This window comes from Lissotriton helveticus, chromosome 8 (genome assembly GCF_964261635.1).
Source record: "Lissotriton helveticus chromosome 8, aLisHel1.1, whole genome shotgun sequence".
Lineage (NCBI taxonomy): Eukaryota > Metazoa > Chordata > Amphibia > Caudata > Salamandridae > Lissotriton > Lissotriton helveticus.
Genome location: NC_136069.1, coordinates 48,734,120 through 48,752,574, shown reverse-complemented (window position 1 = coordinate 48,752,574; position 18,455 = coordinate 48,734,120). Strand labels below are relative to the sequence as shown.

The 18,455-nt window shown below is 42.5% G+C and overlaps 1 protein-coding gene across 2 annotated transcripts in view; it reads left to right on the top strand.

Moving 5' to 3' along the window:
• The window catches only part of LOC144772340 (uncharacterized), a 552,285-nt gene that overhangs the window by 424,640 nt on the left and 109,190 nt on the right, over positions 1-18,455 (top strand). For both annotated transcript variants that reach the window (XM_078656588.1, XM_078656589.1), the window contains one exon: positions 13,028-13,138. In XM_078656588.1, the coding sequence (XP_078512714.1) occupies positions 13,028-13,138 (111 nt within the window). The remainder of the gene's footprint in view (positions 1-13,027; positions 13,139-18,455) is intronic.

Genomic DNA, 18,455 nt, shown 5'->3' with positions numbered 1-18,455 from the left:
TGCTTTGGATATCTCAGCGAGAGTGTTCTCTCCGGATGGAGTTACCTTCACGGTGGGTCGTCGAACGAAGTCCGCAACGAGATCTATATCTTACCCGGCCTTCGTGGACGTTCCCAAACTATGTGTGGTCCAGTGCCTAAAAGAATACGAAGATATGACTTTAGAACTTCGTCCTCCGGGCGAACAGCAGCTCCTGATCGCACTGCGAAAACCGCATAAGGCGGTATCCTCTCCCACCATAGCCCGTTGGGTACGGTGGATATTGCAAGAGGCTGGCATTGATACCAAGCAGTTTGGAGCTCATTCGGCCAGAGGTGCTATGGCCTCGAAAGCTTTCTCCTTGGGAGCGCGTTTGGAGGACTTAATGCGTGCTGCAGATTGGTCCTCGGATTCCACTTTCAAACGGTTCTATTTCAAGCCAGTGGTGGATATTGCGAGTTTGGTGGTCGGTCAGCTTTAAACAAGCATAATCTGAAGCCTCCGGTCCTGACATAGAATCGAAATTTGCCTAGCATAGTAACGGTAAGTTTCAATTCTATTAAGGACACGGAGGCGAGGATTATCCCACCCACTCTCCGGCGGAGATCCCTCCCCGTATTGGTGTAAGTAAAGATTCTTGAAAGTACTTGCTTCTAACGTATTGGTGTAGTAACAACACTTGAAAGTGCTTGCTTCTAACGTGTCGGCATATTTATTGTTTCTTGCCTTGTTCAAGTCACTTATGAACGTTTGCGGCGCTGACGCTGTTGCTTTTTTCCTTCCAGGTAACGAATCTAAACAGGATCGTGGTTGATTTGGCGTGACTCGCGCGAAGAAAGAGGAGGGGATCACAAGATGGATGCCCTACCTTAGCGCAGTGGACACTATGGAAGGACTATGTTTATGGACTGATGGGAGTTGTAGTTTATCCCATGTGTTGATGTTTTTTGAGATATGTTTATCCCAGTGTTGAGTGGTATGGCATATCCTTTACAAAGTTTTGCTTTTCTGGCTGCTATGTGTTTTCTGTTAATAAACAGCGGAGAGAGAAAAGCATAATCCTCGCCTCCGTGTCCTTAATAGAATTGAAACTTACCGTTACTATGCTAGGCAAATTTCGATTCAACCTGCATTTGTCTTTCTGACATTGAGCCTTAAAGTGTGCCTCCTCCACTGTTGGACTGCTCCGAAGCAGTCCTGGAGATTACAAGATGATTGATTTAAACGAACCACACCCTGAGTGCCATCAGTTTAAGAATAGGCACAATAGCCATAAGAACAAACAATGCCCGTCAATAATTGCACAAACAGGCTAAATAGTGTGTTCGATTGTAAAATTTGAATGGTAGTGAATTTCTTAGTTCCTTTTCTTTATCTTGGGAGGCTGGAGAAAAAAGCCTCAAGATTGTGATGTTCAGGTAATACATTGAAAAAAGTAGTTTTTTTCAATGTATTCTGCAGGCACAACCCTGCAGAACTTTATAACATATACAAACAATGGAAATCACCTATGCTGCTTACAAAGAAGGCAAGAAAATAGGAGAGTACCCTGAGGCACGCCACAGATAATATAGACACTGGGAGCATCAAAGGTGGAACGTTTAAAATCTACTAGATCTAATCCAGTGCAGCGGTGTCTTTTAGAATCTCTTCTGCTATCCTATTCACCAAATCCTCATGGCCTACTGTGTCCAGTGCAGTGGAGCGGTCCAGATATATTACTCCGGCTGCATTATTTTCATTAAGACTAGTTTGGATGTGTCTACCATGGTGACTAATGCGACCTGTGTCCTTCTACCTGGGAAGAAGCCTTTCCACTAGTCATCCAGCTTGTCGCTGTCCTCCATGAAAACCTACCACAAAATGAGTCCGGTGGCACCGACGAGAGAGTGAGGATTTATTTTATTTATTTATTTTGAAAGTTTTATATAGCACGAACAAGATCCTTGCGGATATCAGAGTGCTTTACAAATACAGGGATAATAAAAACGAGTGAATGTTTAACAATCTTTTTGTGCACAGAGTAGCTGTAGGTTATAAATGGATAACAAAATAGGATAGGTAAAAGAAGGAGCATAGTAGATCAGACAAGACAAGAAGTAAAAGTATAAGTGAAGAGTCTCAAAAATCCAAAGTAAATGTTCAGGTGAATTTAGCCATGAGGATCCCTTTTACTTCCTTCTTGAAAAATGCAGTGGAGGAGACAAGTCTGGTTTCTGGAGGGAGTGCATTCCAGATCCTGGGTGCCATTCCTGAAAAGGAGCGTTAATAAGTTTTTTCCTTCCGGAATCTTTGAGGTTTCAAAAGAAGATTTTTTGTGCTTCTTGGGCCACCTGAAATTGTCAGCTTCTGAGTGAGGTAGCTAGGCGAGTTGTGGTGTACAGCCCTGTGTGTCATGCAGGCGATTTTTAGATGGATTCTAGCTTCATAAGGCAGCCAGTTCAGTGATTTTAAGTCAGGTGAAATGTGCGAGTGATTTTTTGATCCAGTAATAAGTCTCGCTGCAGCGTTCAAAGAGGCTCTTAGGGGTGCAGTTGGTGATAGGGGGAGTCCGCAGAGGGCGACGCTTCCATAGTCTATCCGAGGAATGACTAGGGCTTGTACTGCAATTTGGAAGTCCTTAGCTGGCAGGAAGGGTTTAAGTTTCCTCAAAGTATTGATTTTGAAATTAGCTCCCTTAGTTGCCTTGCTGATATGATGTTGCATATTGAGATTGGCATCAAGGGTTATGCCTAAGGATTTCGCAGAGTCCACGATGGTAGGTTGGACATTGAGTGCAGTTAGGTGTTTAAGCCAGGTTTGAGTGGTAAAGATTGTAGCGGGGGATGAAATGAGAAGGAACTCAGTTTTCAAAGCATTAAGCTTGAGGTGATTCTCAGCCAGCCACGTCTGGGTGTTCCTAAGCGTTGAGTTGAGAAGTTTGATGTCTTCGGGATATTGTATTTTGAGGTATAGTTGGGTGTCGTCAGCGTACATGTGAAAGTGTACATTAGATGCTTGCAGCAAAGTGGTGAGTGGCTCCATGACTAGGTTGAACAATGTTGGGGATAAGGAAGATCCTTGTGGGACGCCAAATGTTACAGGAACGGGTGACGACATCGAGTTGTTGCTCTTGAATTTCAGAGACCGGTTATGCAGAAAGGAGGTAAACCACTTAAGTACAGTCCCTGATAGACCCATTCTGATATTTAACAGCTTGAGTAAGTTCTCGTGTTTGACGGTGTAGGATGAGGAGGCAGGTATCGTTATGATCTAAGATTTGGAGGGCGTCATCAATTATGTGTGTCATGGCTGTTTCCGTACTATGTCCTGCTCGGAAACCTGATTGATGAGGGTTGAGGAGGTCAATGTGTTTTGTCAATTGGAGTTGTACACATTTTTCCAGCAGTTTGGCCAGGGTGGGAATATTGGCATTAGGACGGTAATTGTTTAGGTCAGTAGGGTCTGCTGTGGGTTTCTTGAGTATAGGCGAAACTTGTCCCACTTTGAGGGAGTAGGGATGAGTCCTTGTTGAAGTGAACTGTTAATAATTTTGGTACATAGTGGGAGGAGCAGTGGGATGAAGTCCTTTACAGCGTTAACAGGAAGGGGGTCAGTGAGGTGATTAGAAGGTTTCAAAGTACTGAGCAGTTTGCCAATTGTTTCTTCTGAGTAGGTGTCAAAGGACGACCGTGTGGCATTGTTTTTTGGATTGGTGGGTGTTATGCTGTGGGGGCTAGAGTAAAGGCTTGGGTCATTGAGGAGATCGTTCCTGATGTTGTTAGATTAAAGACTGCAAAGAATTATTTACAAGACGGTATAGCGCACGTTGTGCTATGTGATTGTTGGGGTTGTTCCTTGGATTGTGTTTTGATTTAGCTCAAACAGTTTTCTTGGCCAGTTTTTTGCTTGGTCGAGCTGGTGGCTAAAAAAATCTGATTTTGAGCGTTTGATTTTTCTAAAGTAGGCGTTTCTCTTGTTCTTAATAGCTTTAAGGTGCAAAGCCGAGGGGGCTGATCTCGAGTTGCGCTCTGCCAGTCGCATGGCTCGTCTATCTTCGTTGAGCCTACCATCGTACCAAGGTTTAGAGTTCTTAGCAGAGACTCTCTTAAGTTGCAAGGGGGCGACCTCATTGATTATTGAGGACATAGAGTTAAGGTAATGGTCGGTGAGAGCTTGAACGTCTGAGGCACCAGTAGGGGGAAGGAGAAGATTGCAGCTGGGGGAAGGTAATGAGTTGGGGTTGAGTTTCTTCAGGTCTCTTTTCCGGAACTTAGGTTTGGTGGATTTAACCGGGTTGAGTTTAACATTTTAATTGATGAAGAATGTGATAATGTGGTGGTCAGACCAGTCACAGGGTTGGATTGACCCAAGTTGGGTAGAATCCTCTTTGGAGATGATTAGGTCGAGGATCGAGCCTTTGTCCTGAGTGGGGCTGTTGGAGATTTGGGTAAGGTCAAGAGCGTTGAGGAAGTTTTTGAGACTATTTACCAACGCGTCATTATGGTCATTCCAGTGGAGGATGAAATCACCAAGGAATATTTGAGTGTTGTGAAGACCGGAGTTGGTTGTGATCGTGTCCATGAGTTGTTGGGTGAAGGTGAGGTTGTCCCCAGGTGGATGGTAAATAATGTGTAGAGAGCATACAGGTTTGCCCTCGCTGATGACATCAAGGCAGATGTATTCACAGGAGGTAAGTGTAGGGGAAGTGGCTCTAGTAACTGAGAGGTTGCTCCTGTGGAGGAGTGTGGCTCAATGGTTAGCGCGGCACACCCTGATGCAGAATTCTAGCCAGGGATCAGGGTTCGATTCCCGCCTCGGCGGGTTCTCGGGCTCAATTTCCTCGGACCTGTTACTTCTCGCCTCGGTGCCTATTCTAATCACGGGCCCCATGCTGCAACTCTGGGCAATAGCTTGCTTAGCCTCCACACCGGCCCCAACAGCGCTAAGGATGCCTGGCTTCACCCTGGGGGTGCCCAGGAGTGGGCACTTCACAGGGAAAGCCAGGAGGGGTTCCACAGTGGTATGTGTATCAGCGCCAGGAAGCCGCATAGGCGACACCGCAAGGTGACCGTCTGGTGACAGTGCGCTCTATAAGTACCATGACATTCCTGTAAATGCATGCGATCCCACCTCCTGTCTTGCCAGTCCTGTCCAGTCTAATGATGTGATAATTGGGGGGAACTAGAATGTCAATGATTGGCGTTGAAGATTCTGTTAAACAGGTTTCAGTGAGAATGATCAGGTCAAGGTCCAGTGCTTTGATGAGGTCAGCTATGTCGGAGGAGTGTCTAGGGGCCGATCTGCAGTTGAGTAGTGTGCACTTGAGCCATGGGGTGATAATGGAGGAAGAGTGTTCTAGAGTGAGGGGGACTTTTTTAAGGTTATTGGGGACGGAGCTTCTATTGTTGTGTGTAGGGGGCCTAAGGGGGTTGGAGTGAATAGTGGGGATGGAAAGGTGTGTGGTGGCTATGTAGTTCAGGAGAACGGGGTCATAGGAGCGAAGGAGGGAGCGTATGTCGTATTCCGAGAGTGGATTGATGGTAAGTCGAGTGTGGGTGGAGGAATTACGAGCGGGGATTGAGGTCTAGCGTGGGGAGTTTTGTGTGAGAGAGTGAGTAGGATGGGTGAGGGACTTGTTAGGAGAGGAAGTATTGGTGGGTAAGGGGTGTCTGGGTTGCATAGAGAGTAACTCTTTGAAGGTGTGAAGATCCTCTTGGATTTGGAGGAGGGTGGACATAATCTTGTCCAGCGTGGAATTAGGAATGGTGTTGTAGTTGGGGATGGGAGCTGAGGGTGAATAAGTGTCAAGGGTACTGGAGTGGGGGGAGGGGTGTGGTGGGATTAGTGAGGGGGTTGGTGGGATTAGTGAGGGGGTTGGTGGGATTAGTGAGGGGGTTGGTGGGATTAGTGAGGGGGTTGGTGGTAGGAGGGGGAGGGAAGATGCACCGAGACACCCAGGGAGTCCGATCGGGTCACAGAGCAGGAGAGAAATGCTCATGGGACCGCTCCTCACACGCGGCTCCTGCAGCTGCTCACCTCCTCTTGCGGCTCCCAGAGCTGCTATCTCTCCGCTATCTCTCCTCTCGCGGCTCCCGCAACCGCAACAGCTTTCCACCACTCTGTCACTGCTACTGCCCTCCACTTCCGCTTCCTCTCGTCTGTGCGAGATCAAGTCCTTTCTGAATAAATCTCCAAAAGGGAATCTATTATTTAGCAGAGTATGGTGGAAATCTTGAGCATGCAGCTCACTGTTTCCTGCTGTGGGCTTTTTATGTAATGTATTCACTAACTTGCTTTCTTCTACTCTCACCAGCACATCCAAGAATTCTATCTCTTTGTTGCTTATCTTGCTGGTAAATGACAAGCTCAAAGTATTCTTAATTTGTTGTTCTACAAATTGTGTGGCTGCAGAAGTAGATCCCTTCCACAATATGATTAAGTCCTCTATAAATATCACCCATAAAACTGTGTACTCAGCCCAATTTTCTGACAACCTGCTCCTCCCACTAGCCCATAGGCAAATGTGTATAGTTGAGGGCAAAGCAAGTGCCCTTTGCCCCCACCCTGATAGAAAATTCTCCATTAAACATAAATATGTTTTTTGATAGGTATCATTCCATCATACTAAGCTGCATCTCATTATGTTAAAAATTGAAGGATCTCGCTTTCAAAAAGTGTTTTAGCACAGCAAGCCCATCTGAATGTCTTATGCTGGTATACAGCGATGTTTCATTTAGTCATTAGTAGCATGTTGTTCTCTCACCAAATATCTGTTGCAGAAAATCTGCAGTATCCTTGATATAGGGTGGCAGGGTAGCTACCACTGAGCCGAAGAAAAAATCAATAGACTCACAAACATTTCCAAACATGCTGCCCTGGGCTGCTATAAGAGGGTGCCCTGACATGACTTGTTTCTTTAATGTTATTTAGGGATCAAATAAAAATGGGAATTATAGGGGGATCTGGTTTTAGAATCACATACTCATCCCAGCTCATTAAGCTTTGTTCGCTCCAATTGTTTAACTTCTTGACAAATTCCTCTTTCAAATAATCAGCCATAGTAATCCTACTACAACATTCCTTATCAAGTTGCTCGTAAGCTTCGTGCACATACTTATCCTTGTCCAATAGAACCACATTGCCTCCTTAAACTGAATAAATTACGAGCACCTCTGTTCTCGCCACACTAAATTAACTATAACTCGCTCCTTCTCCATGCACTAGTTATAACATTGCATATTACTTAACTTATTATTCTTTTTTTACATATTTTATTGGTTTTATGGTATTCATGAGACCTGTATATTTATCCATTTTTCTTTCCGCCAAGTTATTGGGGAGCAATATGTGAGATCTCATTTCTGATAAATTTTCATAACAATGAATCAAACCTTCTAATTTTAATATCCCCTCCCATTCCTGGCGCCTGTTGCAGAACAATGCCATATATTAAGGATTAGCATGTTACTGGTTCAATTAGTTTTTGTGGTTTCCCTTCTTTGCTAGCTCCCACCTCATTAATCTAAGTATTACTTATGCTCTGTCATATCAGGGGCAGCTTTGGGTCTCTCTCTTCCTGATTCTGGTTGCACCAGGCTCCTCTGAGGAGATGGTCCAATTGGAGTGAATTCCCCTGATTCGGATTCTGGGTCTTATGTACTATCAGTACCCTCTGTACTGACCCAATCCCCCGGCGGGCATTCCTGAGTAGGATCCTCCCCTCACATCCAGCGTGTCTTTCCAGTTCTTTTTTCCATATTGAGATTCGAGGTCCTTCAGGGACCTTCCATTGTCTTTTTACTTCTCCTTTAGCAAAGATAAGGACCAGGTCCTGAAACCTGCTAGTGACCCATGTTATGGAGGTGTGGGGGAACAGGCCTTAGAGGCAGTGTGCAGGGGCACAGGGAACTGGGCACTCTATAATTGCATTAATTGTGTTTGTAATTTAATTCCAATAGTTACTTAACGCCGGACATCTCCAGTGCATATGGATTCGTTCGCCCCTAGTTCTCCACACCTCGGGCATCCCACATCCTCCCTGTGACAGAATTTGATTTGTCCCAGGGTGAGGTACGCCCTGTCTAGTATAAAGAAATGAATTAACCAGAAACGGGCATTCCTCGAGATCATAGGGGCCCCAGCCACTATCGTTTACCAGTCTTCAATAGGGGTGTTCAATTCATTTGTCCAGCTGTCCTGCAGCGCAGTCAATGGTTGGAGGGCATCCCTTCCCATGTGACCACTTTAACTCTCCCTTCCGTGGTGCTGATGTATCTACAAGTGTTATGATGCAGAGGCTCTGACATTCCCGCCCTCCAGTATTCCTGGCTCCCCATCTCTGTAGAGGCCTCCCAATCGAGTTGCCCCTGCTTCTACACAGTCCCTAAGGTCCCTCCACTGTCCCCCGTGTGGTAGTATTTGTAGTATCGTTATTGGGAGATCAGGTGAGCAGGAGATACATGTTTGTGTTTTTTGGAGCCCTTTCCTCCAGCAGTGCCATATCACCTGTAGCTCGCCTGTGACGTCAAGTGGGGCTCCGCCCACTTTCAATATCATTCTTAATAGCACGTCTGAGTCTCGCGTGAACTGTCCCGGTTTGTGTGTCTGTTTCTGTTGATCTGCCACCCAGCAGGCAAACCACTACAGTTGCCCAGCTAGGTAACATCTTTCAAAGTCAGGGACTGCAAGGCCCCCTTCCTCAGACAGGCGCTGGTTTGTTTTCAGGGCTACACGACTACGGTCAGTAGCTTATAGAAAATTCAATGTTGAGAAATGTAGGTCATTATGCCATTTTGCCAGTATGGGTATTCGGGGTACTGTGAGCGCCACCCTCCCAGCTAGCGACAACGCCAAGCCTTTACAAAACTCCATACTGATCTTTAAGGATCGTACAGCCGCCCCCATGTTTCCCTCAAAGAGGTCAGGTTGAGAGTGGTATATTTTTACCCCTCGAGTTCTCTATCTCTTGTCAATGGGAGAAGTCTAGGCTTTTGCCAATTAATTTTGCATATCACATCACTTGTAGCATGTTAAATCATAGCATTCACAACAACACAACATCTCAAATGACTTCACTTGTCACAACAAAGTGCATGCTACAGTGAATAGTTATTGTTGTCCGGTTAGTAAGCTGAAAAGTGTGTGTGGAGGTTCACTACTTAACAATGTGAAGGTGGTGCATACATTATATATGCAAGTTATAACTATAACTTTAGAATTTTTTATGTTTCTGTAGTTCACATTTAGTTTATATAGGATTTTTTTCCCAAACTACAACTAAGCTTTAACATATATATATATATATATATATATATATATATATATATATTTCTCCCCACCACCGCTGGTTAGGAGATAAGCTGGCGTGGGCGGTCCCGTTGCAGCCACCAGCTGGCTGTGTCAATTCACTCCACCAAACATCAAAGATTTTCGATGAAAACGGGACTCCCAGGGCTGCAGTGTACAAAAAGTTTATTCAGCAGATGAGGAAAGTACAGCGACGCGTTTCGCCATTACGGCTTGGCAGCCCTGGGAGTCCCGTTTTCATCGAAAATCTTTGATGTTTGGTGGAGTGAAAATATATATATATATATATATCACACACAGAGTTTCCCATTTAGGAGAGCCACATCAGCAGGTAGGTTCAATTCTGTTTTATTCAAGAAGCTGCAGCAGAGCGGGTGAACAAACGCCATAGTTCATAGCGGCCTGACGCGTTTCATGCTATCAAAGCATTTCTTCAGAGGCACAAAGTCCATTACCAGCGTGCAGCGTCAGCACTCATTTGTATTCCTACCACCTGCCCCAGTGGGCGTCGGCTCTCGCTGAGCCCGATGGTCCTTGTAGTGCTGTTGGTATTGCTCCAGTGAGTTGCTGGCATGCTGTAACAATTGAGACAAAAATTAAATCCACAGTGGGTCTGGAGAGAGTTCATAGCACGCTGTGTTGCACCATACTACTTCAAGACAACAACCTCGCTGCCAAATGTGCCGTCAGTCGGGTGACTGCAGCACTTACCACAGACTGTATGGCAGGGCTTCTCCCACGACCGGGACCGGCCGTTTTAAATTTCAAACACACAGAGTTTCCCATTTAGGAGAGCCACATCAGCAGGTAGGTTCAATTCTGTTTTATTCAAGAAGCTGCAGCAGAGCGGGTGAACATACGGCATAGTTCATAGCGGCCTGACGCGTTTCATGTGTTTGAGATATATATATATATATATATATATAGATATAGATATAGATATAGATATAGATATAGATAGATAGATATAGATATATATAGATATATATATAGATAGATAGATAGATATATATAGATAGATAGATAGATATATATAGATATATATATAGATATATATATATATAGATATATAGATATATATATATCTATGTATAGATATATAGATATATATATATATATATATCCTACTGGCGATAGCCAGTAGGTATATATAGTTAGGATTTTTTTCCTATGGGATTTTTGAAAATTCTATGTCGAATAACTTTGGCGTTTGAGGACAGAATTGGCTGAAATTTTCAGGAAAATTGAACATTTTGTTTCTGAGCAGCCCCTGAAAATTTGGGGGGGTTTCGTCAAGGGGGGGCCGAATGTTTTTCCCATTCATTTTTCCATAGGGCGGTTGGACTCACTTTTAGCTCGAACGGCTGAATAGATTTACATGAAACTTGGCAAAATTGTAGATATGGTTTGCCCGACGTGCCTTTGCTATGTCTCAATATATGTGCTCCAGTGGATTTTGAGAAATTAACGTTTAAAAAAATATATATATCTGTGACAGCGCTCCGGTTAGCGCCCCGGTTCGCGTACCTGACGCGTAACGGAACTTCGCGAAGCGAAGCTGATTGGCTCGCCGGTGTCTGTCAACATTCTAAACAGTCCGGAGCGGCCGCCATCTTGTCTCTCGGTACGATCGAGAGACAAGATGTGGTGAAAAACGAAGGGGGAAATGAAGGAAAGGGGACAAGGTAGACCACTCCTGACCCCCTAGGATTGATGAGTGGGATATTAAAGTGCCCCGCGGGGCAAAAAAAAACCAAACATTTTTTTTGCGATTTTACGCCGTAGAGGCGCGTCCCGGTACGCGAACCGGGCAGCTCACCGGGCAGCTAACCGGCAGCGTAGCTGTCAACATTGTAAACAGTCCGGAGCGGCCGCCATCTTGTCTCTCGGTAGGTTCGAGAGACAAGATGTGGTGAAAAAAGAAGGGGGAAATGAAGGAAAGGGGGCAAGGTAAACCCCTCCTGACCCCCTAGGATTGATGAGGGGGATAATAAAGTCCCCCGCGATTTTTCGCGGTAGAGGTGCTTCCCGGTACGCGAACCGGGCAGCTAACCGGCAGCGTAACGGGAGTCCGCCATCTTGTGTTTTTGGAGCGTCCGGTTCGCGTACCGGGTAGCTTCCCGGTAAGCGTAACAAGGGGAAAACCAAGAGAAACAGTAAAAAAAAATTAAGGGAATAGATTTCCAGCAAACTTGGCAAAATTGTAGGGACTGTTTGTTTGATGTGCCTTTGCAAGGCCTCAAGATATGTGCACGTGTGGATTTTGTCTAATTAAGGTTAAAAAAAATATATATATCTGTAAGCGTGCTCCGGCACGCTTACGTTACGGGTTTTGTTTGCGCTGCATTTGAGCTGTCATCAGTGATGTCATCAGTGATGTCACTGACCATATCATGAATGATGTAATATGTGACATCATCAGCAGTGGATTGCGGGTGCGCGATATATAGTTAGTGCAACTAACTATATATGGAATTTCATTGGTTTTATGTCAATAAAATGTCCAGCTAACTATATATGGTCTCTAACCTATGGTTTTTTCAGTGAATATATATATATATATAATGCATGTGTGTTTATATGTATGTGTGTGTGTATATATATATAATATATACATAATATATACACATGCATATTCAAGCCTATGGTGATAAAGAAAAGGAATATGGTTTTATACTGAAGAATGAATAAGGGAAAACATTAATTACAGCAAATTCAGATTCATTGGCTTTTTGCATACCCATCTAGTTTTTTTCTGCAAAACGTAGTAAATACAAGATTGTGGAAGTGTGTTCCTTAAGTGTATCTGATTTACAATTAAAAACTGAGCCTGGCTTAGGTGGTGTGTGCTTTATAGTTTCTAACAATTACTGTTATGGTACTTTTGTTTTATTTTTTTTATCGACGTTTGAAAGTTATTGAAGCTGCTTAGCCGATTCCACACCGATCCCTGCAGAAGATGCAACAACCCACTGAGCTGTCTTACGTTAATTGTTCAGCTGTGCTCTTCGCTTTGTGTTTTTTGTTTGTAAAACTTGTTAGCTAAATATTGTAAGTGAACATGAGCTGCGACTATTGACATCAACGTGTTTTGTGTTTTTGCATACAAGTTTATCACAACATTCTTATTATATTCCATAAATGTTCACTGCAGTGATACTAGCCTATTGAAAGCTAGTGGTGCTCAATAGTGGAGCCGTGTATGTGTGTCTTAGTCTTGGGACATTAAGGATGCTGAACGGTGATGAGCCTTGTCCGGGCATCTGCTCTCAGCATGAATGCTTCTGGTGAGTGGCTATGTGACAGAGGTAGGTGTGTGAGCTGTGCATGTGTTTGTGGGCTGCGACTGTGTGACCTGTGCATGTGGGAGCTGTGCTGTGCATGTGTGGGAGCTGTGCATGTGTGGGAGCTGTATGAGGGTCTGAGTTCAGAAATAACCTGAATTCGTGCACTTTTTTTTTTTTAAGTGGTGGGGTTCAATGGTTCTCTTAGGAGACGACTGCCGAATGCCCGCCCGTGTTGCTAAATACCGAGGCGGCTTTTATTCTCCCTACACTTAACTTGAATATTTCTCAAGCTTGCAGGTTCTTGTTCATACCAGCTTTCTTTCTTTATCCCTATTTTCATGTCTTTCTCTTACTCTTTCAAAGGCAAACTCTGAAAAAATACGCCCCTGTCCCCACAAATAAGCACAGCTATATAGATGTGCTCAGAGAACGACAAGAGCCAGAGTCTTCATTACTTTTACTTCTTTTCATAGATTATTCCAGTCTTTTGACCAGTTTGCATTCTGCCAGTTATTCCTTCGAAGAGTCAACCGCACCACTTTTAGACACTGGAGTGCCACATTTCGTAGGAGAAGGAAAAACAGGTAGGTGAAAACATTCTAATAATATTAATGAAAAAATATTATGAATCCATTTTTATTTACATAGTGCACATACACCTCCCAGTCATCACTAGCCACAGCCCTAAAGATGTTCTTGCCCAGGACCTCTGGAGGCTCCAGTATTCTTCTAATTTAATGGATGAGTCTTGACCGCCTTTCTAAAGGATCGTTTATGTACTAGCTGAGGATTCAAGGGAACTCGTAGGTAAGTTTGAGCGAGTCTGATAATTTGTGTTTGCAGAAACCCAAATACAAGGAGTCTATAAAAATTGCAGGAAGTAACAGCTGCATGACATTGATGTGGGAATAAAGGAAGAATGTTCTTAAATGGACTTAACGGGGAAAAATAAGTGCTCACCACATGAGATACAGTGGTCAAAGGCCAGATTGTCATTAATGGTCATCCCCAGAGATTTGACCTTGGCCTTTGGGGCAGTAGGATGACTACTGATGAAGCCATGTGCAGTGATTCAACCTGCATTTGTCTTACTGACATTGAGCCTTAAAGCGTGCCTCATCCACTGTTGGACTGCTCCGAAGCAGTCCTGGAGATTACAAGATGATTGATTTAAACGAACCACACCCTGAGTGCCATCAGTTTAAGAATAGGCACAATGGCCATAAGAACAAACAATGCCTGTCAATAATTGCACAAACAGGTAAATAGTGTGTTTGATTGGAAAATTTGAATGGTAGTGAATTTCTTAGTTCTTTTTTTTTATCTTGGGAGGCTGGAGAAAAAAGCCTCAAGATTGTGATGTTCAGGTAATACATTGAAAAAAGTAGGTATTTTCAATGTATTCTGCAGCCACAACCCTGCAGAACTTTATAACATATACAAAGAATGGAAATCACCTATGCTGCTTACAAAGAAGGCAAGAACATAGGAGAGAACCCTGAGGCACGCCACAGATAATATAGACACTGGGAGCATCAAAGGTGGAACGTTTAAAATCTACTAGATCTAATCCAGTGCAGCGGTGTCTTTTAGAATCTCTCTTCTGCTATCCTATTCACCAAATCCTCATGGCCTACTATGTCCAATGCAGTTGAGCGGTCCAGATATATTACTCCGGCTGCATTATTTTCATTAAGACTAGTTTGGATGTGTCTACCATGGTGACTAGTGCGACCTGTGTCCTTCTACCTGGAAGGAAGCCTTTCCACCAGTCATCCAGCTTGTCGCTGGCCTCCATGAAAACCTACCACAAAATGAGTCCGGTGGCACCGACGAGAGAGTGAGGATATCACTATTCTCTCTAAATAGTTGTCTAGCCATTGTAAGAAACAGACTGGAAACCAGAATACTTTTTTCTTTTTGGACTTCTGCTGTGTTTACAAAGAAAGTCATCCTTTATGGAAGAGGAAGCCTCACAAGCCTAATAGTGTCATGCGTCACCATTGGTATCCTCTCCGCACCCTGGTAGGTGAATAGCAAGGTGGACTCGACCTCTTCGAAGACTTAAATGGTAGGAGAGAGTTCTTGAATAAGGCTGACAGGACCCAGATCTTTTTAAAAATAAATTGGTGTTGCCAAGTTATTACCTGTTATTAAGAGGTACACCAGGTATCTCTAAAAACAATTATGAACAGGTATAGTGAGGACAATGGCTCCAACCTGTTCATCTGCCAATATCTTTCTGCATGATGACGTTAGCCGAAACGCTCTGGGGCACTCTTCAGGGCCAAAGGATCCCCATCTGAAGTGAATAGGACTTCTAATAGTGTGACTTGAGAAAAATAAATTACCTAGAAATAGTGAGGGTGTGGATTGCCTTTTAACCCAGGTGATTCTTACCTGCTTCTATTACTCAGTAGACTCTTAGAAAGAAAAATAGAATGACAAAGAGCAATCTCTTCATTACAAACATATTACATGAAAAGGAAACACAGCATATATAAGCTCTATATACACAATTAGAATTTGTGGGCATGCAAGTTCAATATTACACCACAGCAAACAAAAATGTTAAAGTAAACAGCATGGCAGTCATGAGTGTGCATGCAACAATTCATGTGTGTTTATTTTCATTATTGTTTACAACTTGAAAACCATATTTAAGAAAAAACCTTACTATTCTTTAACTTGACTTTATGGGATACCGACTCACTGGTCTTGAAGGGGGTGGTGTCCTTTGTAGTTACACTTTTGATCTAATTGGTAAAAAAATATTTAGTAGTGTAGAAATATAAATATACTCATGTTTGTGAATTTAATCAGGATGAGGGCAACAGAAAAGCACCTATTTAAAATGTAATTAACGTTGTTTGACCTAACGGTACCAAAAACATGGTGCTTGCCTTTTTTTATTTTTTTTATTTGTTTTTATAAAACATGAATTATGCCTTGAAGTTTATTAGTGCAAATGGGTAACCTTCTCGCAGTTAAAAGTAGGCTTTGGGAGAGCATGAGCCGAATTGGTGAAAATCATGAATTGCTTTTGCCCTTAGCCGTAAGGGATCACATCTCATCAAGAAAACATCCATGCATCTATTAATTTCCACTGTGGGATTAGTGTTTTTGGTGATGTAACTGTTGCCTCCCCCCTCACCCCTCCCACAAACACACACGTCGCGCATTAAAAAAAAGAAATCTTGCTTTTCTGTGATATGTTGGGTGATAGCTCCTCCCCCACTTACTCAAAAGTTATACCAAGTTTGGTTACCTGTGTGTATCCCGGTCTGGACCACTGGTAGGCGTGTCTCGGGCGGCGGAGGTGTATTTGAACAGTGCGCTTCCACTCGTGCTTGTTGGTCACCGGAAGGGCATGGTCTGGAGACCAGAAGGTGACTCGCCCTCTAGGTTTATGGGAATTATAGTATCTCCCATTGGCTCAACACTTCTGGAAATCAAGGGTCGTATTACAGCATGGTTGTTCTTGGGAGATGTAGTTCTTTATTGTATAAGATGAAATATTTGTCAGACTCTCCCATAGTTTAATGAGTGAATCAGGAAGTTTAGGGCAAAAGTTCGATTTTAATCATTTTTCAAATAAAGATATTTACTGAAGATGGCCACTAGTGATGATGATATCCGCATATCCAGCGGGCCATATAAAAATTAGGTGGGGGGTGCCTGCCTGCGATTGAAGTGATGTGTTGTTACTACAGGGGTATTATTGTGCTCTGTAGTGGACCAAGTGAGAATGCTTCAAGGCAGGACAGTGTTTTACTTATGCTACTGATCCAGCGCTCAGATAGAAAAACTGTCTCACAAACACTACCTATCGCCATGATACTCACCATTAATCATGAAACACATATAAAGGCCCATAAACCAACAAGACAATTTTTGAGCAACTGAATCATGTGGCCTAATTAATCAAAACTATTCACAAACTAATTACAAAATTATATACAACTGCAGTTTATCTATTCTCACCATGGTTTTAAGCTTGTATCATTTATAATTAAGCCACTAAGGCGATTGGATCAACTGATGGAAACTAGACCATGAATAAACAAGACCAGCTTGTCTTTTCAAATCTAATTTTTATTAGCTTTAGTTTTTCAAAGAAAGAGCATTTACGTTAATGAATCTTTATTTTATAAGCAAATAGGAAAACAGCATTTTAATAAGGAAATGATTTATTAGACTGACATTCTCAAGGCAAGCTCAGAAAACATGAAAAATTCGCAGAATAACAGTTTCCATTCCCTAAATCTATTTCCCTGTCTATTTCTCACTCCACCTAGGAAGGAAAAAATAATTTAAAGTCTGCTGTCCTTACGTGAGTCAAAAGTCCAACAGCATGTCACGTCAATCAGGAATCGGAAAGCGAGAAGCAGCAGCCCTCCTGCTCATAATGTCCGGTTTTATACCTTTCTTTCTAGCTAAATTTTCTACATTTTACATTCTTTCAAGAGAATCCAAGCTTTTCATTGGCTGTCCTGTGTCAGTCCATGATAAAAATATGAAATCTCCGATTCTTGACCAAATCCAGGCTTTACATAAGCCCTATTGTCCTTTACTTCCACGTCTTTCGGCTTCATCAAGAAAGATACTTTTCCCTCGAGTTTCAAACTTTGACTTCCTAGCCTTGGCAGACACTTTAAGTTCCTGTCCTTGAGCCTGTTCTCCGAGAGCACGTTCAGCACAACCAAAAAACTGCTTTTTCAATGAATGATGACTGTGCGGTAAAAATCTCCACAGCTACGCATGTGCGAAGGCCTCACTCTGGACAAGGTTTTGCGTCTGCAGCTGTCAGCCATATTTCTGAACCACCTTCAGGCCTCACTTTGAAAACTATTATTAAACAAACACAAGACATCAATTAATTAAAGAATTAAGACCCATTCTGTTACCCACCCCCATTTCTAATTAATCCCATTAATTATGTTACATAGCAAAGCACATACAAGCAGCATCATAATTACTTTTCTTCTTTGAACTGCACGATCTCCACGAGCTTTTGTCACAGAAAGGACATAACATAAGCACATGCCATTAGTTAAACAGCCGCATTTAATACTGACAAAGACAATAGACAAGGTTAGTTTATTATTTTTCTTTGCGTTTGCAACATAAAGCACATTAGTTCATCCCGCGTGTACTGATGGATGCATTTTTAAACTAAGTTGATTAATAATTTCACCACATGCTTGTTAATTCAATTACTACTGTTATGTGAGATTAACTTCGCAAGTTTGAACAAAATCTTGTTCTTTACCTTGCTCCATCAACTCCCTCATCTGGTGATTTCTGAATCACCAAATTATACCCAAAATTTATAAATTTTCAACCCTTGAACATGTTTTGGACTTTCCTAATATTAGTATCTCTAAAGTTTAGTTTCATTCACTTTTGAGTTCTCCGAAACTCTTCTAATTCTATTTCTTTTTCTTTTTCTTTTATAAGATTGTAATTTCTTTTCTTTTCCATTACATGTTTTCTTCTTCTGTGTATCATGCAACTAATTTTTAACAAAAGTATCACTATAGCTATTAAAGGAAAAACTACTTTACCTATAATTGAACTACCAATCTCTTGAAACCAGTGTTTAATTACTGCAAATCTTTTACTTAATCGGTCTGAAAAACTATCATCTTCTAAAGGTTCAACCTCATTATGTAATTCTGTAATATTTTTAATATACATTTCTATATTTTGACTCTTGTCAGGTATGTACGTACAGCAATGTTGGACATGCAAAATTCCACAGACTACACCCTCTTTTGCTAGCAAAATGTCTAAAGCAAGACGATTCTGCATTACCATAGTTCTCATAGCAATAAGCTCTGTGTTCACTAATTGAAATCCACTAGCAGTATCTGTTGACAATCTATCAACAATTGTAGA